The sequence below is a fragment of the Haliotis asinina genome, chromosome 10 (assembly GCF_037392515.1).
Source record: "Haliotis asinina isolate JCU_RB_2024 chromosome 10, JCU_Hal_asi_v2, whole genome shotgun sequence".
Lineage (NCBI taxonomy): Eukaryota > Metazoa > Mollusca > Gastropoda > Lepetellida > Haliotidae > Haliotis > Haliotis asinina.
The window spans coordinates 18,070,931-18,094,611 of record NC_090289.1 but is presented as its reverse complement, the minus strand read 5'-3'; the positions used below and the strand labels follow the sequence as shown (position 1 = coordinate 18,094,611).

Here is a 23,681-nt window from a genome sequence, read left to right as displayed (position 1 = left end):
CACGGTCTCTGCTCACAAGACCTTGAACACGAGTAAAGGTATCATCAGAGATCGTGATCGATTGTTTGCTGATATGTCCGAACTTGACATAGCATCAGAGATGAAAGATCAAGGTGTGTTATATGTAAAGCTCTTTTCAACCCGGAAAAACAATGAAACCACCCAAACAAATACCTATCTGTTTTATTTTTCATCGCCAAATGTTCCTAAATCAGTGAAGGCAGGTTACTACAACATCCAAGTTGAAACCTACATCCCCAACCCACTCAGGTGTTTTAAATGCCAAAACTATGGACATGGTGTAAATATCTGCACATTGTTGTGTATTCTCACTGTGGTGAGAGAACACACACAACAGAAGATTGTGACAGTGATTTTAAAAAATACATTTTAAAAAACTGCTCAGGTGACCATTCATCTTCATCGAAACAGCGTCCAATGTGGAAAGAGCAAATTTCAATAAACAGAATAAAGTTTACCCAAAACATCTCTTTTTCTGAGGCAAAAAAAATTGGTGAAGAGATCTGACCTTACAGAAAGTTATGCTACAGTAGCAAGCTCTAAAATAGCATCATCTACAAGCTGCCAAACTACCTTGACTTGGGTCAATTACGACTCTTCGTAGTCATCTTCGCAGAACCTGATTTCCGTCGCCATCCTATGGTGCATAATTTAAATAAATTTTAAATTTTAAATGCTAAAGCGCGGCGTACTTTTAAATAGAACAAACGCCAGCCTTGGCAAATTTATGTATCCAAAATAAATTCTCGGACACCCATGTCCAAGGTATGGAATATGGTCCAGAAAATTAAAGGTAAAGGTACTAAATCTACAGTCCATTATCTTAAACACGGAGATCAATTACTTACTGATAAATCAGATATACTGGACGAAACTCTCGCTAAACATTCTTCCTCTTCTAATTATATACCTAAATTTCAGCAATATCAAAAACAACAAGAAAAGAAAACTATTAATTTCAATTCTGATAATGGGGAAGATTATAATGAAACGTTTTCTATTCATGAGCTCCATACTGCTCTTGATCAAGCTCATGACACTGCTACAGGACTTTATAACATACATTATCAACTCCTGAAGCACTTGCAAGAATCCTGTTTAGAGACGCTCTTATCAATTTTTGATGATATTTGGACTTCCGGGAAATTTCCCTCTTCATGGCGTGATGCTATAGTAGTACCAATACCTAAACCTGGACGTGATCATACGGATCCGTCCAATTATCGACCTATTTCACTAACTAGCTGTGTTTGCAAGACCATAGAACTGCATGATAAATAATCGACTTGTTTGGTACTTGGAAACTAATAACATTATCACAGATATACAATGTGGTTTCCGTAAAAACAGAAGTACAGTCGATCACTTAGTGCGTTTGGAATCATTTGTGAAAAATGCGCTGATTAATAAACAACATGCTGTCTACCCTGTCCGATCATTACAATCAGGATCAGGGTGTTCCACAGGGCAGTATTTTGTCTGTCACACGTTTTAGCTTCAAGATCAACAATTTATCAAAAGTTTTAAACGATTTAATAGATGGATCTTTATTTGTGGATGATTTTAATATTTCTTGCCGTGATAAAAATATGCATACTCTTGAACGGCAACTACAGTTGTGTTTAAACAAAATAGAAAATGGTGTTTTGAAAACGGCTTCGAATTTTCTAAATCAAAAACCAATTGTATACACTTCTGTCGTAAATACAAACTCCATAAAGACCCAGAACTATTTCTAAGTGGCATCCCTATCAAAGTTGTCAAGGAGGCTAAGTTCTTGGGACTCATTTTTGATTCACATTTGACCTTTTTGCCGCATATTAAATCCCTTAAAGCCAAATGCCTGAAGGCACTCGATTTATTAAAGGTTGTTTCACATTCAAAATGGGGAGGGGATCAAACTACCCATCTTCACTTATATAGATCACTGGTCCGATCTAAATTTGATTACGGCTCCATCGTATATAGTGGAGCTTGTCAAAGCAACCTAAAACTACTTGATCCTGTGCATCACCAAGGCCTAAGACTTTGTCTCGGTTCTTTTAGAACCTCTCCTATCGACAGTCTATATGTCGAAGCTGATGAGCCTTCTCTCAACCAACGCCGTACAAAACTATCTTTACAATACATTACAAAATTAGCTTCTAATGAGTCTAATCCAGCATTTACTTTAATCCTCTCTATGAGGATTTGTGTAACAAAAAGCCTTCCCTTGTTCCGCCTCTTGGGCTCAGAATTAAGTCATTTCTTGCTGCTTCTAGCATTGAGCTGGAAAATATAGCTCCTTCCCGTCTTCTTTCTTCTCCTCCTTGGCAGTTTGTTAGGCCACAAGTTGACCTAACATTAACTACATTTAAAAATCAGAAACTAATGAATTACAGTATAGACAAGAATATAATCAATTGAAACATAAATATAGCAATTATAAATCCTTATTTACAGATGGGTCCAAGGACGGTGGCGCAGAGGCTTGTGCCACTGTCATTGGATCCAGAACAATATCTTCTAGATTACCAGATAATAGTTCTATTTTTACAGCAGAAGCTCTTAAATAGATTCAAACACACCCTAAACGTAAACAATATATAATCTATTCCGGCTCTCTTTCTTGCCTTCGGGCTATTAAAAATATTTCTTGCAAACATCCACCTTTAATTGAAATTATTGAATTGTGTAATGATCTCGCCACTGGCCAATATGACATCGTCTTCTGTTGGTTACCAAGCCCTGTAGGAATCTCTGGTAACACATTGGCTGACCTTGCTGCTGAAGCAGCATTCAACAAATCTGTGACACCACTTCTTATTCGTTATAGTGATTACAAAGCCACCATTAGATCTTATATCCGTGATGTGATGCAAAAGAAGTGGGACACCCACGCGGGTATCAATAAATTACATGAGATAGAACCTTACATTGGTTATACCCACTTGGGTTGTCAGTCCAGATTTGAAGAGGTTATTTTAAGACGATGTCGTATTGGCCACACTAGATATACTCATGCGCACCTGTTAAAAGGTGAGGATCCTCCATTTTGTATCCCTTGTGATGAGAGAGTCACAGTCAAGCATATTCTGCTTGACTGTGTTGAATTCTCCATCACAAGGGATAAGTATTTTACAGTTTTAACAATTAAGGATCTTTTTACCAGCGTTAAGTCTCATTTAATTATAGTTTTTTTTAAATAAGAAATTGATTTTTTGAATAGTATGTTCTGTAAATAGATGTATTTTAATGATTGGTAGTTCGAATTAGTAACTTGAATTGTCGGTGGCTGTACCTTCAATGGGGGTTGAAGTATTGTAAAATTATTGTCCTGCTGAGAGGGTACGTAAGTCGACAAACATTCACAGTAAATTTAAGTCTACCAGGTTTTTAATCGTAGTATTCATGTTCTTTTAATTTTGGCTAACTTTTCGTACAATTGCCAGCAGCTGAAGGGATGGTGTAAATCCAACTAGGGTCCATGTAGGCAGCAAAGGTACTGTAGGTCCCCATGGTCCCTAGTGAGGTGATCTACCTTCTGTTGTTGGCGATCTATAGTCTGTTTTTATATTGTATTGTCTAAATAGTGCTATTAGTTTTAACTTTCCATGCTAGTTTCAATTGAAATTGTGATATTCTAGTTGTTTTACTGTCCTTCGTTGACAGGTTTTACCACATGCATATATTTCATTTAAATGTTCTCGTCACGATATGGCTGAGTTATTGCCGATGTGACGTAAAATATTAACTCAATCAAAACAGTACTAGAATTTGTACTTTACTACTAAGAAAGTGTAATCCCAAACATTATCCCATTCATTCAAAAGTAAGGTATGACATAGTTCTTAGCTTTTGAGTGAATGTTATACTCTCAGACTTAATTATTTAGCCCAGTCTGAATTTTTCATTATATATCATTAATTTGTGATATGATCAAAGATAATGAACAGAAGAGGTCATGCCAGCTTCCACAGATGTAATATATCTGAACTGTAGCCATGTATCTTCAAACCTAATCCCTCTTGTAGAGTTCATAGCATTTCTTGACAGACAAAACAGACAGACAGACAAGTTTATTTCTGAACCAGCCAACAGTGGTACACGAGAATATACAAATGCATCGATAAAGAAATATATATACACGGCAAGTGACCTGACAGATCATTTGAATATTTCTTAAACGATTTATACAATTCATCAATAAATGGCTGCAGGTTCTTTAAATGTTTTGTTGTTTTGTTACATAATAAATTCTTTAATATTGAGAGTACTTTGGTGATTTATATGTGTCGCGAGATAGGTATTTCGCTTGTGAGCGAGAGGAACAAATTTGGAAGTGGATCTGGGATGATTTGGCAGGCTTCAGCTTCCATCACCATACTCCTCTGTACCATGTACAGGGCAGTTTGACGGGATTGAAGTACCGAGATGACATTCTGCGTTTTCTCTGTCTTCAAGCTTTGAACACCATTGGTGCCGGAGCGCACCTGCAAGACGACAATGCCAGACCACATGTAGCTCGAGTCGTTAGAGACTTCTTGCCACAGAGTAATGTGAATGTGATGCAATGGCCAGTTTATTCACCGGATCTGGTTCCAATTGAACATGTGTGGGACGTTCTGGGACGACGTGTTCGAGGCAGTCATGAAATGGCACAACCTGTCAGGTTCTTGTACAGTGGCTCTAGATGGAATGGCAGTTGATTTCACAAGCTACACTCTGCACCCTTGTGAGGTCCATGAGGTGCGGGTGTACAGACTGCATCACTAAACGTGGGGGACACACTCACTATTGATTCTGTTACTCAGTTTAAACCCCTCTCCTCTTCCGCTGCTTATACTGGAATTGCAGTCAGTGATATCAGCCCAAACATTGAGATTTGGGTGTTCCCATACTTATTGTCGGTAGTATATTATAAAATGCTTTTAGGGTACAATCAATTGATAGCTTTAAGTTAGTATATGTATCTATCTATTTCAAACTCATATTTCTCCCGAATATGAGAATATTTGGGGCAAACAAAGAATACATGGCACTCATCTTCAATTTCAAGTAATTCACATTTTTTACATAATATATCCACAATATTCCGTAACATTAATTTAATCTACGATATCTATTAGTCTTGAAACATGTAATGAAATTCTGAATTTACATAGACTTCTTCTTAAAGATTTATCACTTACGTTTAACAGGTAGTACTCAGGTTGTAAGAAAAATTTAGCACTTGCATAAAATATCAGCTGTTTAGAGGAAGAAATATCATGCCAATTCTGTGCACATATGTCACATATGTAAAAAGATTATGTAAAAATAGTTTTTCATTCCCAATATCTTGGCAAAAAATATACGAATGAGAAACCACACTCAAACAATAAAGAGCGAATGTGCGAAACCCAGTTATGCTTACCACTACCATCCACTGACTTAAGCATCGTATGTTTTATTCAGTATTTAACAGCTTGTATTTGACTACCTACAAACATTACAACGGTCGGTTCCTCCAAGCACTGTTTTATTTGAAGCATATTTGCCAATCAAAAGAAAACGTTTAAAGTCAGTGGTTTCAACTTTTTCAGTGCCACTGTGGTGCTCTAATCCCCATATTCAGCTCCTTATAATAATATTGGGGCTATTTTACTGTCAAATATATTACATGCAGTTTGAAAGCCATATATGTTTAGGGTTTTTTTCTAAACCGACTGAGAATAGAATGTAATGCTTTACTAGCCTGAGATGCTAATACATCACAAGCCATAGACCAGTCCAGTCTAGACGAAAACATGATACCTAAGTATTTATAATAAGTAACAGACTTCATTTAAGAACCCCCATAGTACCATTTTTCATTACGTTTTGATACACCACATTTCGAAATACGATAATATTAGCCTTTTTTTAATTGACCCAGGGTTCTCATTTGTTTAGAAAGATACACAAAACATCCAAATGCTTTTGGAGACCATGAACAATGCCCATGAATAGTTCTTCATCACCCCATGCTTCCAACAAAAGGTGACTATGCTTGTCGTAAGAAGCGACTAACGTGATTGGGTTATCAGACTCGCTGACTTGGTTCACACATGTCATCGGTCCTCAATTGTTCACGCTGTTGATCACTGGATTGCCTGGTCCAGTCTCGATTATTTTCAGACCATCACCATTATAGCTGGAATATGCTGAGCGTGCCGTAAAACTAAACTCACTCACGCATTAATAAGAAGTATTTATAAACAGAAGAGGACATGTAATGCACACTTGCTTGACTCCCATGATGTCATAAAACTCTCCGTTCAGATACCGTCAGTCTTCAAACAAGCTTTCACAGATGAATACAAACTGGCATGAATATTATACATTTTACCGATATAACAAAATATAAAGCTGCATTTTCGCAACATATCACATATCATGTATGAATTATACGTATAATAATATAGAAAGGGAAGTGCAGCTACTAAACCTATATAATGTATACGCATGAGGCCGACATATGACTGTCTCCACACAGCTATAAAGTCAGTCTATACTATATTTACACCTAACTTACCACTGTGTGGCAGTGATCGAACTGGCATCTTATTCAAACGGAACATCCTGCAAATGTTGAACAATGATGACGTAAAGGCAACAGAAACAATGGCAATAAAATTAATGGACATAGTTTATGAATTTAAAAAAGAGAAATGATAAGAACTGTCGGCAAGTGCACTTACGTAATAATGGGGATGCAAAACGGCAGACAATGAAATGCACTTGACATTTGAGTGAAAGTGGTTGTTGTGAAGTTAATAGTTAAATAATTGCTGGAGTAAATCTATTGTTATATGCTGTATACTGTATTTAAAAGCGATATAGTGTGTACAGACACATGGTGAGACAGACATTAGATAGCTTATTACCAACATATTTACAAAACAGAACTAAACTCATCTCTACCACTATTCTACATCTCTACTACTATTTGTTCCAGTTCTGTTAGCAGCATAGGGGTGCTTCTCAGTGAGTGCGTGCGCTGTACACGCCAACATACCTATGTCTCGCTATGGCAACAGTGATCTTGTTGCTCCCAAAACATTGTCCCCGGAAACAGTGAACTCGTTGTTCAAATACAACCCATTCTGTTCGTCTACGAGGTGAAGGCCACAGCAGGGGCAACTGTAATCACTGTTGTCACTGTTGACTGCACTTACGCTGAACAGCTGATTCGTGCGTATATGTCTTTGGTGCGTTGTCTTCAAACAAGGTTTGTATTTTTGTTATTTGGATATTTTCTCTCCATTTTACGTGTAGCGATCACAACAACGGATGGGCGCGTGCGGTCGAAATGTCCAGAACTGATTGTATTGTTATTTTACCCCAACGAAAGGAATTTTCCCAGTGCATACATACAACTGTCATATTTTTACCACTATAAAGTTAGATGAATCCATTCAATTCTTGTACCAGTGACAGCGAGCTGACATGTTGACATGTTGTGCACAAGCACCAAATTTCTATTGTCCGTTTCTGAACGTGTTCTGTATTGTTGGCATGCATTGCTACAAAATATTTGATTTCTGTGTTGTTAAAAAACATCGAGGCAAACTTAATTTCGTGATAAGCACCTCCTCACATATTACAGTCGTATTGCACATTTATATACACAATATTGTTTATTATGGACCATTATATTTGAACACGTTTATATTTTTTAGCATTCTATGAATAATACAATATTGACCTTGTATAGTACAAGAACATGTATGGTTGACCGAGATAGAGATATTAGACAGTTTGCACTCACTCAGATTTGGGGATCTAAGTTGTAATGTACATAATATTTTTGGCTAATTACTACCTTAAAGCTCACATGCAACGTAAAATACAACTTTGCAGATTCTGATACCTTTTGGTATGCACTTATCCCAGTGTTAGGGGTTTTCGACGGTATAAGACAAAAAGACAAAAACGTATTTTGTATCCTTAATATCATTTCAAGTTTTGATTTTGCTAACCTTGAGTGATAAAGGTATATTCATCTATTTCACAAAAAAGCTTCATGTGTTTCCAACAAAAATAGCGTTTTTACATCGTATCGGCGAAACTGCAGTCGCTTGTCACATCCGGGTATTTTTGTATGTGTTTTCGACGGTGAGCCATACTTTTCCCTCCGCACTGCGAGAGAATGTTTTGAGCACAAGGCTTCCTGTTTCATACATAACCTGTCACTTGCAGACGACTGATCTTGTTGAATTTTGCTCGCTATGTTTTGTTATATAGGCAATTGATTTTGCATCTGAAGTGGTATTAACGATCGAGGGTAAATAATAATGTTGTTTAATTGCTCTTTACATAACTTGATTTCTTGATTTCAATTGTCAATAAAACGTCTCACGACAGCAACTGATCATTCGCCCTACCGATGAAACTGTTTGTGCACTCCGATCGCGCACGTACTTCCTCGATATAGCGCTAGCAATGGAATCGTCGAAATCACCAGAACGTCGAATTCAGCTTGCTTAGGGATACCAAAACTAATCAGCAAAAATGACAATTCTACCTATAAAGTGAAAAAAAACAAAACGCATTGAAAAAAGCCAGAGTTCAAATGATTCACTAATTTTCCCCAATGCAGGGGAAAAAAGTGGTTTCAAAGGCTATTCTGCACTGCGCTCATAATGCATATGCAGTGAATAGGTTCTTGGAACTTGAAACAGTACATCTGCCCGGAGTATGAGGTTGTGAGCAGTAGTCTAATCTTAGTGTGTACACAAACCAGTGAATAATATACACGTTACATTAAAAAACAAAGCATGTTGATTGTGATGAGCAGACTCTGTGACAGAGAAATCTCAATGTCTGGTTTATTGACACCTATATGTATGCCAGCCTAGCTGTCTGCTAATGACAATATGCAATGCATAACTTCAATCATTGACAAATGAACACCTATTGGGCTTATACGCCATACACAAAGACCCAGCCAAATGTATCAGCAAATGAACCAGTGGCCACTGAAAAGGCTTTGTTACACTCGAGTGCACACCTACCAGCTGTGACTGGGTTCGGTATCGTGGATGCTTCGTTTCAAGAGAAGTAAACCTGAGTACAAAATATTGCACTTTTGATTCCGATTATGCGCTTATAATTTTGTTTTTTATTTTTTCTTAGTCAGAAATGCATTTTGTATATCATTTATAACTGATAACTGAGTTTTAATTATGTTTGATTTTTTTCTTGGCATGTGACCTTTAATCTTCATGGGTGAGAGAGAGTGGGGGTAGAGATTTCATGTGTCACTCAGATATTTGTTTGCACTGTCCTTTTTTTAACAGTGAACAATAAAACTGGAGAAATTCACTGCTTTTCAATGTCTATAAAAATTTCAGGCAACATTTAGCAAGGTCCACTTTTCAAACCACCCATTTATAACTGATAGGAATTTTAGTACTATTATGCATTGTAGCCATATCTAGATGCAATGTCATGCTTGTGGGTTCACTTTTCAGTTCATATGAAAATGTGTGTCAGAAAGAGACCCTTGGCACCTTATGTGCGACGTAATTGGAGGCTGGAGTGAGCACTGTGTGCCACCAGTGAAGAACACTTTCAGAAACAGATTATAGAAATATGGTGCATTGCCACTTGTGACATGTCAGCTCACTACCGTTGATACAAGAACTGACTCAAGAAAGTACAAGCGGTAATAGGTCACAAGGATCTGAGTAGAATTTATGAAGGGTGTCTTCTTGGCTGTGATGCAAGATCATGTCTTGACTGTAAAGGGCCACAGCTCTCAGCTAGTACCAGCTGTGCATGCATGGTCACCTGCCATTTTGCGAAATGGAAGTATTTACAAATATGTAGCTGGAAGTATTTGAAGATGTCTTGAAGTCATTATCATTCAAGATATCTTTTATTCATTTCAAGATATCTCTAATTCAATTCAGTGTATCTTCAATACAGTTCACAATATCATTGAAACAATTTTAGATATCAGTAATAGAAAGCATTGAAGATATCTCTAATTGAACTGAAGATATTTGTAATGCATTTGTGGATATGTAACAATCATTTCAAGATATCTAGAATTGAATTCAAGAATTTAAAGATATCTGTAACACATTTAGAGATATCTTGATATATGTTCTCTATAAATATCTCTTTACCATTTTGAGATATCGATAATTCTAGTTTTCATATGTGGAATTAGATTTGATGAATTATTTACATATATATTTAAAGCTTTATTGATATCTTTAAATATAATGCAGGTATCTTTAAAACAATCTTTTAAATCACCAGATTTTAAACCGCTTATCTCACACTCTCTCTCTCACACACACACACACACACACACACACACACACACACACACACACACACACACACACACACACACACACACACACACACACACACACAAACAAATAAAAAAAAATGAAATAAAAACTGGAGTAAAAAAATGCTACAGAAGGGCTGCAGCTATAACAGGTTTTATTTTCTGACATGCACATGATAGGTGACGTCATCAGTCAGAACAAGTTATTAATGTACTAATGATATTCAGTGTCTGTTCTGTGTCAAAACTCCACAGATACATGGAGAAAATTCTTAATGCCAAATGAATACAGGCAGATAAGTCCCCTTGCAGTGGTGACAATATTTATAAACTAGGACAGCATGACAGACCTAACCTTTGGACTTTCATTAAATAGTACTAAACTTCAAGTCAGACAAATGAACATATTGTGTTACAGTTATCAAATGCAGCATCAACACTATAATTTTCATGATCCTAAAGAGGAAATTCCATATATCACTTGTGCAGTGTTTCAAAGTGTAATGAAATAGGTTAGTCAAATTTAACCTTCAACAAACTGTAGAAATGATTCAGTGTACCTGCACTGGCCTCTGCAGGTAGTTAACAAAGAAAGGTTTTTTGATTTAGCCAGAACTTGGCAATAAGTACATAGAAGCACACCTTTAGTACTTGTCGTGAAGATACTTTACTATGGCTGACCACTTTTCCAGTCTGATGGTGTTGTGATGGATTAACAGGAAACAGAATACAATGTTTACAATAGATGGTTCAAACCTCCAGATTTAGCGACACACTCAACCTCTGTCTAATCAGGGCTGTAGCCTAGAGGACAATGTTCACAAGTCATGAGGCCCAGGTTCGATTCCCACATGGGTACAATGTGTGAAGCCCATTTCTGGTGTTCCTTGCTGTGATATTGCTAGGATATTACTAAAAGCAGTGTAAAACTATACTCACGCTCTCCTAATTAGAAGAAACAATTAACCGTTAACATCAATTAATTTGGAATATTAATTGAGTTTGTAAACAGGTTTCACATGTTTTATTCAAACAAAGACATATATACAATGAATGGGAATATTTACCTTTGATTTAAGTGAAATTTCTTAGTAAATACCTTAGCTAATACAAATACTAGTATATTGTATCCAGTTTGTCATAATATACAAGTTTGCTTTTTGCCATAGATTGATAGCTTCTGTCAAACATTTCGAGAATCATATTGAGCCTGAAACTCGACTGAGTTATGACTGCTTGTTAGGAATCAATAAACTTAGTTCATGTTCCCTGCAACATGTGAAGGTGTATTTCATGTATCTTGTACATATCTCAATACCATTTCATTTCATTTTGTGCATTGTGTGTAGATGTACATATGCATCACCCTGCTATTGCATCATTCCATGATTTGCCATTTAAGTAAATGAAAATGTAATGAGACTACATGTTTGTGTCGCTGAATTTTTGTGAGGAATATAGATCTGGAGTTTACATGTATTAATGTGTGTGATGTAAAAGCTACCTAATAGTTTTGACCCTGAACTGCCAAGAAGGATAAGCTGACCTTGTATCTTGTACTCAATCCTGGTACTTCCCTAGATAAGTTTTGATAACCTGTTTGCTTCAGTGATAGGTTGGCCTGGTTATTGTCAACAGAGAGAAATCAGGTAAAACAAACTAATCTGACATTGTTCCAAGAATGCGATAGAGTACTTTAAGTGATTATTGCCTCAAGAATGTTCTGTGACATTATCAGCTTGTCACCAAGTTAAAAACTTTGGACATCTCTTCCGAAAATGCAAGGACTGTTAGGTCCAAACTTTGAAAGGATGGCAGTGCAAACTGCTCATATCCATCTTTTGATAACAGATCATCACACAAGTCATTTGTGTATTGTCACTTTGAACCCTTCTATGAGACTGTACTTATGAAATACATATGTTAAGAATCTTTTAGGGTGTATGTCACAATTTTCTTTCTTACGTTCCCATTTTTTTCTGTGTAATGTTAGTATATGTTAATATTCCAGAAAAAGTGTGCTTTTATTGCTAAGTAACATCAGCAGAACTGCATTGCATTTTGAGGGTGGTAGCTCATGTGTTTCATTTGTTTTACCACATGAAATGTCACAGCTGGAAGACACCAGCTGCAATCTGCAGGCATCTTTTGATTCTGTAACAGTTTACTTTTGTTTATGTGAAATAAAAGCAGCAAAACCCATTTTGCATAAACAAGAAATCCTTGCAAAGAACAGTATTGATTGAACAATGTTGACAAGGCTATTAGCATGTGTCTATGAATCTCAGTCAAGCAGTGATGATACCAGGCGTTCATCATTTATAAGGACAGATGTTGTGGTAACGTCTGCTTCTTGACTGTCACCCGATCTAGTTGGTGTCACTGTAATAACAGTCAGCACATCTATGTAACCCTATCCCAGTTACATACCTCACGTGATGCTGACAGGGTTTCATATGGTATGTGTAACTATGTATATACTGAGGGGAAAAAATAAGGGATCACATGAAAGGAAAAATGTTCCTTTACTTTTTTCCATGTTTCTTCACAAGCTTTGTCTTGCATAGGTTGTGAAAATACCTAGAAGAAAATAAGGGATCCCTTATTTATTTCCTTCAGCATATTTACACTGACAGCCCGGGTCCAATAACTAGCTGTCTTGCAGGGGGAAAATGGTTCCGCTAAATGAGCGGTACCTTTAGAGTGGTACATTCTGATCTTGTATGAAAGCAACCATTTAGATGATATCTTCAGCTGAGAATTGTCTCAGTAACAGGGTATTGTCATGCATTAATTAGAACTTTTTAATGCTGTACATTAATCCAGATTTCGAAAGTTGTCAGGGAACATGTGACAGGTGACGGTCATCAAATGACATGCTCTCAAGCACTTTGTCATGTGAATGTAAAACATGAAGGTTCAAGATTAGGTGGTCTAGATGATCTGAAATTATGAGTCTGTAGTTGTTCCTGATGGGGAGGTAGCCCTTAGGAATTTCTTCAATCCATGTGGTAGTTTAAGGAGAATTTCTTGTTAGAAATGTCAGTTTTGTGATTATGTGACTTATAAGTCTCACACCCAAGGCAAGAGCTCTATATCACATGTATTCCACATTACGAAGGTGATGTATCTCACCTTCCACTGAGAATATAATAATGTTAAGTGAGAGTTTGCCTTTGTTCACTTGCATGATGTTGAGAATTGTTTTACAGCTCAATGCCCCCTATGATTTATGGTAAATATTGATATTTCAGATAGACAAGGATGTATTTTTTAAGTTTTGTGATGTGTTTTTCCAGGTTGAATATGATTAAAATTCTTTTTCCTTGTCATGGACATCAAGACTAATAAGTCCAGAGATGGACCCCGCCCACATTTTGTGTCTTATGTGCATGCTGGATTGTACACTAATGAAAGCTTCTATTGATTGACATAAATATTCAGCCTCCTGGAGTGAAACATCATGGCAGGATGTTCAGTACACAACCAAACAGTTGTATTGTGTGTCATCCATCAATTTAATTTAATTTTCTACATACAGACCTATGTAGTGGAGAAACAATGTATGATGTATTCCTCTGCTACAGTCATTGCATACTTTATTCACTCACCTACAAATATGATAACTGTGGTTACTATGTGGAAAGGTTATTCCCTGCCATTAAGTTTGCTCCATTATTAAATGACTGCCCATCCCCTTTCTGTATTACGTAGTTATTCAATTGTTCAAGTGTACTGTTAAACCTGAGGTACCTGAGTTCAGTTGTGTAATGTGATATAAGTTCTATGTGTTTAAACCATGACAGTCATTCTTTCCATTAACCAGGGCACTCAACTGTGTAAACAACAGTTTTTCTATAAAGTATATGAAAAGAAATGCAAGAACTCTATTCTTAACTCTGTGGACGCTCTTGTCCCTTAATGTTCAGTGCAAAATATTTGCACACATGCATCTCTGTGCACACAGGCATCATGGGTTATGAAACACATGCTATATTTGGGATTGCATTTTTTCAATAATGTATAGATTGTACTACTTCTGTTAGCTATTAACACTCATATCATCCATTTCTATTTTAGAAATTATGAACCATTTCCGTTACTGTCGGTCCTACGTGGGACCAGTGAGGGCGTGCATCCTGGATTGGAGCGGCACCACTGCTGACAAATACGTCCTGGCACCAGCAGTATGCTTTGTTGAAGTCTTCAAGAAGTTCAAAGTGCCAATCACAATGGAAGAATCACGGCAGCCAATGGGTTTGCGAAAAGATCTCCATATCAAGGCCATCACCAAGATACCTTCAGTCCAGTCTCGATGGAGGGAGGTTTATGGTCGAGATCCATGTGACAAGGATGTAGATGATATGTTCCAGACCTTTGTACCCATTCAGCTGGATGTGATTCGCAAGTACGGACAGCTGATTCCCGGGACTACAGACTCAGTTGATAAACTCCGAAAGGATTTAGGGTGCAAGATTGGTGTGACAACAGGTTTTCTACGATCTATGGTAGATATCCTCCTTGATGAGGCCAAGAAACAGGGCTATGTTCCTGATGCTACAGTTGCAGGGGATGAGGTAGCCAATGGTGCACGTCCCAAGCCATTTATGGTTTATCGAAACCTTGATCTGTTGGATGTCCATCCCATTCAGTCTGTGGTTAAAGTTGACGACACGTTATCAGGGATAGGGGAGGCTCTGGAAGCAGGATGTTGGGGAGTTGGCGTAGCTCGCTACAGCAACTACATGAATGTAGATAGCCTTGAACATGAGGCTCAGCTGTCACCTGAGGACATCCAAGAGAGACTGCAGAATTCAAAAGACATTCTGAGGAAAGGTGGAGCTCATTATGTTGTTGATAGTATTGTTGATTTACCTGATGTTGTTAAGGATATCAATTCTCGACTTGCAGCGGGAGAGTCTCCTTGAGTCAACAGTGCCTCCTCAGGGTTGAGAACTTTGTCTTCACCTCCCAGGTGTTTGAATTATTTAATTACCGTGACTAAAGATATTTTATCAAGATGGTGATTGATTGATGAGTGTAAAATGTTTATGAATGATGTGCATGATGCATGAAAGAATTACTTTCCAATAATAATGTTGATTGAGGATTTGTGTGGTTCAACAAACTATGTCAAGTTAATAGTCAATACTGGTTTGTTCAGGTATTCAGATATTCAAATTATGTAGAATGATTATTATTATTGTTGTTGTTGTTGTTGTTTAGTAAATTTTGCATTGATATAATAATGATGCCATGGTTGGGATGAGTGGGTAAGTCAGTGCTTAGCATGTGGTTAGTTACTCTTAGCCAGCTGCAAGCAGGGGATATTTTTTTAAAGGAATACTCGTAAACAGTTGGAAACTGCTCCAGGGGACTTTTATGTGTGAAAGAAAGTTGGTCATGACCTTGTTGGTGATTGTTGAGACTTTACAGGTATACACACTAGTTAGTAACTTCCTTCATCTCCCACTGAACATATTGGGCCAATATTTGGTGAGGCAGTGATGTGTCTGGTATTTGACAGCTCATGAAATAAGCCCATGTTTAACTTACAGATGTGAAATGAGCACAACTCGGTCCATGAACTATGTGCAGTCTCTACCATTGCCTGACATTGCCATCTCTTATTACACATGATGTAATTCAAGCAGTACGTGGAACACACATCATATGGCAGTCTCTTATTATTCATGATGTAAGTGAAAGAGGATCTGGAACACATGTCACATGCCAGTCTCTTATGACACTGAATGTAATTGAGGCTGGATGTTGGTGTAGCATACCAATCTCCTATTACACATGGTGTAATGGAAGCATGTATTAAGAATTTTAATGAAGGTTTGCCAATATTGTGAGAAGAAACTAAAATTTTGTTAACCAACCAAAAACAATTAATGGCATTACATTTAATAATGTTATATGTGGTGCTTTTGACTATTTTGTGTGGATGTTTTTGAATGCAGGTACTTTCTAATCACAGACCTGAGGAACTTAAAACATTTTGTGTCAAAATGGAGGATGGTTACATCTACATCAAACCTAGTAGCTGCAGCAGGAATAGCTCTTACTTTCACAGAGGTCATCGTTAGGCCCTCTTTTACCTGGCTTCCCAGTGCAAGAGATGGCAAAGAACATTGATCAGGCTTTGAAATATGCTGCGCAATGGCTGAGTGAAACATGAACTGAAACTCTCTCATACACTGACCCAGCATCTTGAAATACTTCATGGCTAGTTTTAGTGTATCTCTACTGTATCATGCCTTAGTAAGTTACTGTTGTTACTGAATGTAATACTTTCTTCAGAGTGACATATATTCACAAAAATGATACAACTGGGACAGAAGAAGATTGTTTTGTTGTACCATATTGGTGTATGAACTCGTCATATGATCAAAATTGATTCTGTGTCAACACAAGGTTACTTCTTAATTTGATCATGTTAGATGATCACACAAATATGCATGAAACACAGATAGGTAAAGACTTGTTCTATATGTTACATGGTGTTAATGTGTATTTTTCATATTCTTCTGATTGTTTATGGTATCAGGTGAGCTGCTTTGGTTAAATAAAGGTTACTAATCTTTTGGGAAATAAAATGGAATTAAGCTGCCAATAACACCTTCTTGTTTGCTTTGACCCATGAAGGTCTGGGTTAGAATTGATCTTCAGCAACCCATGCAACCCAGCCACCTCACAAGAGGCAACTAACAGGATCAGGTGGTAGGACTTTTTCGACACATCACCATATCCCAGTTATATACATCGATGTCTATGCTGTTGATCACTGGATTGTCTGGTCACTTATTTAGACATCACCACAGTTAAGTTTTCAGTGCTGCCTTACAGAGTAGTGCCAGCTCATCTGGTATGATGAACTTCCAGTACAGAATTATGCCAGTAGACTTTGTATGATAAACGTCCTTCCAGTACAGAGTAATGCCAGTAGATGATGTATGATGAACGTCCATGCAGTACAGTGATGGCAGTAGACAGTGTATGTTGAACATCATTCCAATATAGAGTAATGTCAATAGAGGGTGAACATCCATCCAGTACAGAGTAATGCCAGTAGATGATGTATGATGAACGTCCATGCAGTACAGAGTAATGCCAATAGATGGTGTATGATGAACGTGCATGCAGTACAGAGTAATGCCAGTAGATGGTTTATGATGAACGTCCATGCAGTACAGAGTAATGCCAGTAGATGGTTTATGATGAACGTGCATGCAGTACAGAGTAATGCCAGTAGATGGTTTATGATGAACGTCCATGCAGTACAGAGTAATGCCAGTAGATGGTTTATGATGAACGTGCATGCAGTACAGAGTAATGCCAGTAGATGGTGTGTGATGAACGTCCATGCAGTACAGAGTAATGCCAATAGATGGTGTATGATGAACGTGCATGCAGTACAGAGTGGTTGCAGTAGATGGTTTATGATGAACGTCTAGTACAGAGTAATGCCAGTAGATGGTGTGTGGTGATGAACGTCTAGTACAGAGTAATGCCAGTAGACGGTGTGTGATGAACGTCTAGTACTGAGTAATGCCAGTAGACAGTGTATGATGAACGTCCAATACAGAGTAATGCTAGTAGATGGTGTATGATGAACGTCCATCCGGTATACAGTAATGCCAGTAGACGGTGTTTGATGAACGTCCAATACAGAGTAATGCTAGTAGATGGTGTATGATGAACGTCCATCCGGTATACAGTATTGCCAGTAGACGGTGTTTGATGAACGTCCAATACAGAGTAATGCTAGTAGATGGTGTATGATGAACGTCCATCCGGTATACAGTATTGCCAGTAGACGGTGTATGATGAACGTCCAATACATAGTAATGCTAGTAGATGGTGTATGATGAACGTCCAATACAGAGTAATGCTAGTAGACGGTGTTTGATGAACGTCCAATACAGAGTAATGCTAGTAGACGGTGTATGATGAACGTCCATCCGGTATACAGTAATGCCAGTAGACGGTGTATGATGAACGTCCAATACAGAGTAATGCTAGTAGATGGTGTATGATGAACGTCCATCCGGTATACAGTATTGCCAGTAGACGGTGTATGATGAACGTCCAATACATAGTAATGCTAGTAGACAGTGTATGATGAACGTCCAATACAAAGTAATGCTAGTAGACGGTGTATGATGAACGTCCAATACAGAGTAATGCTAGTAGATGGTGTATGATGAACGTCCAATACAGAGTAATGCTAGTAGACGGTGTATGATGAACGTCCATCCGGTATACAGTATTGCCAGTAGACGGTGTATGATGAACGTCCAATACAGAGTAGTGCTAGTAGACGGTGTTTGATGAACATCCAATACAGAGTAATGCTAGTAGATGGTGTATGATGAACGTCCATCCGGTATACAGTAGTGCCAGTAGACGGTGTTTGATGAACATCCAATACAGAGTAATGCTAGTAGATGGTGTATGATGAACGTCCATCCGGTATACAGTATTGCCAGTAGACGGTGTATGATGAACGTCCAATACATAGTAATGCTAGTAGATGGTGTATGATGAACGTCCAATACAGAGTAATGCTAGTAGACGGTGTATGATGAACGTCTAATACAGAGTAATGCTAGTAGACGGTGTATGATGAACGTCCATCCGGTATACAGTATTGCCAGTAGACGGTGTATGATGAACGTCCAATACAAAGTAATGCTAGTAGATGGTGTATGATGAACGTCCATCCGGTATACAGTATTGCCAGTAGACGGTGTATGATGAACGTCCAATACAGAGTAATGCTAGTAGATGGTGTATGATGAACGTCCATCCGGTAATACAGTATTGCCAGTAGACGGTGTATGATGAACGTCCAATACAGAGTAATGCTAGTAGATGGTGTATGATGAACGTCCAATACAGAGTAATGCTAGTAGACGGTGTATGATGAACGTCCAATACAGAGTAATGCTAGTAGATGGTGTATGATGAACGTCCATCCGGTATACAGTATTGCCAGTAGACGGTGTATGATGAACGTCCAATACAGAGTAATGCTAGTAGATGGTGTATGATGAACGTCCATCAGGTATACAGTATTGCCAGTAGACGGTGTATGATGAACGTCCAATACAGAGTAATGCTAGTAGACGGTGTATGATGAACGTCCAATACAGAGTAATGCTAGTAGACAGTGTATGATGAACGTCCATCCGGTATACAGTATTGCTAGTAGACGGTGTTTGATGAACATGTGGCAGATAGCTGGGTCACACATTCTCCTAAAAGGCATGACTTCAACCTGCATTAGTGTCATCAGATGTCTCAGCTGCGTGTTTATTGCTTTCATCATAGAGTAAACGTAGCAATTTCCTAAAAACTTGCCAACGTTGTCATCAACCGCGTGAGAACGTTGTGAAGGTCGACTTGTCAATTACATTCTCTTGACAATAGAAATATTGATGGGACGATCAAAGCACCACTGAAACAATTACCACTATGTCCATCACAAATGCCGCTGGTCGGGTCAAAGATCATGCATGTTCACTGGTCAACGTAGGATCAAGAGCAATTATTCAACAATATTCAATTTGAGGTGTGCCTAAGAAATATTTGTAATCCCCATTTACAGATTTACCACACAACATATTAGTCGGATTATACCATATGCTCTATCACATAGATCATTATCATATGTCCCACGGTAACCAAAAGCAAGCCATGGGGAGTGGTTTGGAACAGAGCATCCCTGGTTAGAAAAATGACGACATGGGGTGAGTCGGTCCCAAGCCATTTATGGTCCCAAGCCATTTATGGTTTATCGAAACCTTGATCTGTTGGATGTCCATCCCATTCAGTCTGTGGTTAAAGTTGACGACACGTTATCAGGGATAGGGGAGGCTCTGGAAGCAGGATGTTGGGGAGTTGGCGTAGCTCGCTACAGCAACTACATGAATGTAGATAGCCTTGAACATGAGGCTCAGCTGTCACCTGAGGACATCCAAGAGAGACTGCAGAATTCAAAAGACATTCTGAGGAAAGGTGGAGCTCATTATGTTGTTGATAGTATTGTTGATTTACCTGATGTTGTTAAGGATATCAATTCTCGACTTGCAGCGGGAGAGTCTCCTTGAGTCAACAGTGCCTCCTCAGGGTTGAGAACTTTGTCTTCACCTCCCAGGTGTTTGAATTATTTAATTACCGTGACTAAAGATATTTTATCAAGATGGTGATTGATTGATGAGTGTAAAATGTTTATGAATGATGTGCATGATGCATGAAAGAATTACTTTCCAATAATAATGTTGATTGAGGATTTGTGTGGTTCAACAAACTATGTCAAGTTAATAGTCAATACTGGTTTGTTCAGGTATTCAGATATTCAAATTATGTAGAATGATTATTATTATTGTTGTTGTTGTTGTTGTTTAGTAAATTTTGCATTGATATAATAATGATGCCATGGTTGGGATGAGTGGGTAAGTCAGTGCTTAGCATGTGGTTAGTTACTCTTAGCCAGCTGCAAGCAGGGGATATTTTTTTAAAGGAATACTCGTAAACAGTTGGAAACTGCTCCAGGGGACTTTTATGTGTGAAAGAAAGTTGGTCATGACCTTGTTGGTGATTGTTGAGACTTTACAGGTATACACACTAGTTAGTAACTTCCTTCATCTCCCACTGAACATATTGGGCCAATATTTGGTGAGGCAGTGATGTGTCTGGTATTTGACAGCTCATGAAATAAGCCCATGTTTAACTTACAGATGTGAAATGAGCACAACTCGGTCCATGAACTATGTGCAGTCTCTACCATTGCCTGACATTGCCATCTCTTATTACACATGATGTAATTCAAGCAGTACGTGGAACACACATCATATGGCAGTCTCTTATTATTCATGATGTAAGTGAAAGAGGATCTGGAACACATGTCACATGCCAGTCTCTTATGACACTGAATGTAATTGAGGCTGGATGTTGGTGTAGCATACCAATCTCCTATTACACATGGTGTAATGGAAGCATGTATTAAGAATTTTAATGAAGGTTTGCCAATATTGTGAGAAGAAACTAAAATTTTGTTAACCAACCAAAAACAATTAATGGCATTACATTTAATAATGTTATATGTGGTGCTTTTGACTATTTTGTGTGGATGTTTTTGAATGCAGGTACTTTCTAATCACAGACCTGAGGAACTTAAAACATTTTGTGTCAAAATGGAGGATGGTTACATCTACATCAAACCTAGTAGCTGCAGCAGGAATAGCTCTTACTTTCACAGAGGTCATCGTTAGGCCCTCTTTTACCTGGCTTCCCGGTGCAAGAGATGGCAAAGAACATTGATCAGGCTTTGAAATATGCTGCGCAATGGCTGAGTGAAACATGAACTGAAACTCTCTCATACACTGACCCAGCATCTTGAAATACTTCATGGCTAGTTTTAGTGTATCTCTACTGTATCATGCCTTAGTAAGTTACTGTTGTTACTGAATGTAATACTTTCTTCAGAGTGACATATATTCACAAAAATGATACAACTGGGACAGAAGAAGATTGTTTTGTTGTACCATATTGGTGTATGAACTCGTCATATGATCAAAATTGATTCTGTGTCAACACAAGGTTACTTCTTAATTTGATCATGTTAGATGATCACACAAATATGCATGAAACACAGATAGGTAAAGACTTGTTCTATATGTTACATGGTGTTAATGTGTATTTTTCATATTCTTCTGATTGTTTATGGTATCAGGTGAGCTGCTTTGGTTAAATAAAGGTTACTAATCTTTTGGGAAATAAAATGGAATTAAGCTGCCAATAACACCTTCTTGTTTGCTTTGACCCATGAAGGTCTGGGTTAGAATTGATCTTCAGCAACCCATGCAACCCAGCCACCTCACAAGAGGCAACTAACAGGATCAGGTGGTAGGACTTTTTCGACACATCACCATATCCCAGTTATATACATCGATGTCTATGCTGTTGATCACTGGATTGTCTGGTCACTTATTTAGACATCACCACAGTTAAGTTTTCAGTGCTGCCTTACAGAGTAGTGCCAGCTCATCTTGTATGATGAACTTCCAGTACAGAATTATGCCAGTAGACTTTGTATGATAAACGTCCTTCCAGTACAGAGTAATGCCAGTAGATGATGTATGATGAACGTCCATGCAGTACAGTGATGGCAGTAGACAGTGTATGTTGAACATCATTCCAATATAGAGTAATGTCAATAGAGGGTGAACATCCATCCAGTACAGAGTAATGCCAGTAGATGATGTATGATGAACGTCCATGCAGTACAGAGTAATGCCAATAGATGGTGTATGATGAACGTGCATGCAGTACAGAGTAATGCCAGTAGATGGTTTATGATGAACGTCCATGCAGTACAGAGTAATGCCAGTAGATGGTTTATGATGAACGCGCATGCAGTACAGAGTAATGCCAGTAGATGGTTTATGATGAACGTCCATGCAGTACAGAGTAATGCCAGTAGATGGTTTATGATGAACGTGCATGCAGTACAGAGTAATGCCAGTAGATGGTGTGTGATGAACGTCCATGCAGTACAGAGTAATGCCAATAGATGGTGTATGATGAACGTGCATGCAGTACAGAGTGGTTGCAGTAGATGGTTTATGATGAACGTCTAGTACAGAGTAATGCCAGTAGATGGTGTGTGGTGATGAACGTCTAGTACAGAGTAATGCCAGTAGACGGTGTGTGATGAACGTCTAGTACTGAGTAATGCCAGTAGACAGTGTATGATGAACGTCCAATACAGAGTAATGCTAGTAGATGGTGTATGATGAACGTCCATCCGGTATACAGTAATGCCAGTAGACGGTGTTTGATGAACGTCCAATACAGAGTAATGCTAGTAGATGGTGTATGATGAACGTCCATCCGGTATACAGTATTGCCAGTAGACGGTGTTTGATGAACGTCCAATACAGAGTAATGCTAGTAGATGGTGTATGATGAACGTCCATCCGGTATACAGTATTGCCAGTAGACGGTGTATGATGAACGTCCAATACATAGTAATGCTAGTAGATGGTGTATGATGAACGTCCAATACAGAGTAATGCTAGTAGACGGTGTTTGATGAACGTCCAATACAGAGTAATGCTAGTAGACGGTGTATGATGAACGTCCATCCGGTATACAGTAATGCCAGTAGACGGTGTATGATGAACGTCCAATACAGAGTAATGCCAGTAGATGGTGTATGATGAACGTCCATCTGGTAATACAGTATTGCCAGTAGACGGTGTATGATGAACGTCCAGTACAGAGTAATGCTAGTAGATGGTGTATGATGAACGTCCAATACAGAGTAATGCTAGTAGAT

General features: G+C 38.2%; 2 protein-coding genes across 3 annotated transcripts in view; one reads left to right on the top strand and one right to left on the bottom strand.

Moving 5' to 3' along the window:
* Positions 1–23,681, bottom strand: part of LOC137298287 (armadillo repeat-containing protein 8-like) — an 801,735-nt gene that overhangs the window by 480,141 nt on the left and 297,913 nt on the right. The window lies entirely within an intron of this gene.
* On the top strand, positions 7,130–16,952 carry LOC137297844 (phosphonoacetaldehyde hydrolase-like). Of its 2 annotated transcripts, none has more exons than XM_067829806.1 (2): positions 7,130–7,252; positions 14,411–16,952. In XM_067829806.1, exon 2 carries the CDS (start codon positions 14,416–14,418, stop codon positions 15,256–15,258), a length of 843 nt encoding a protein of 280 aa, XP_067685907.1. In that variant the 5' UTR covers positions 7,130–7,252; positions 14,411–14,415; the 3' UTR covers positions 15,259–16,952. The 2 variants fall into 2 exon arrangements, with proteins under 2 accessions (XP_067685907.1, XP_067685908.1); XM_067829807.1 differs by lacking the exon at positions 7,130–7,252 and adding an exon at positions 11,921–11,979.

Excerpts from the sequence above, each read along its gene's own strand:
- LOC137297844 (XM_067829806.1), top strand. The coding sequence starts at position 14,416 with ATGAACCATTTCCGTTACTGTCGGTCCTACGTGGGACCAGTGAGGGCG.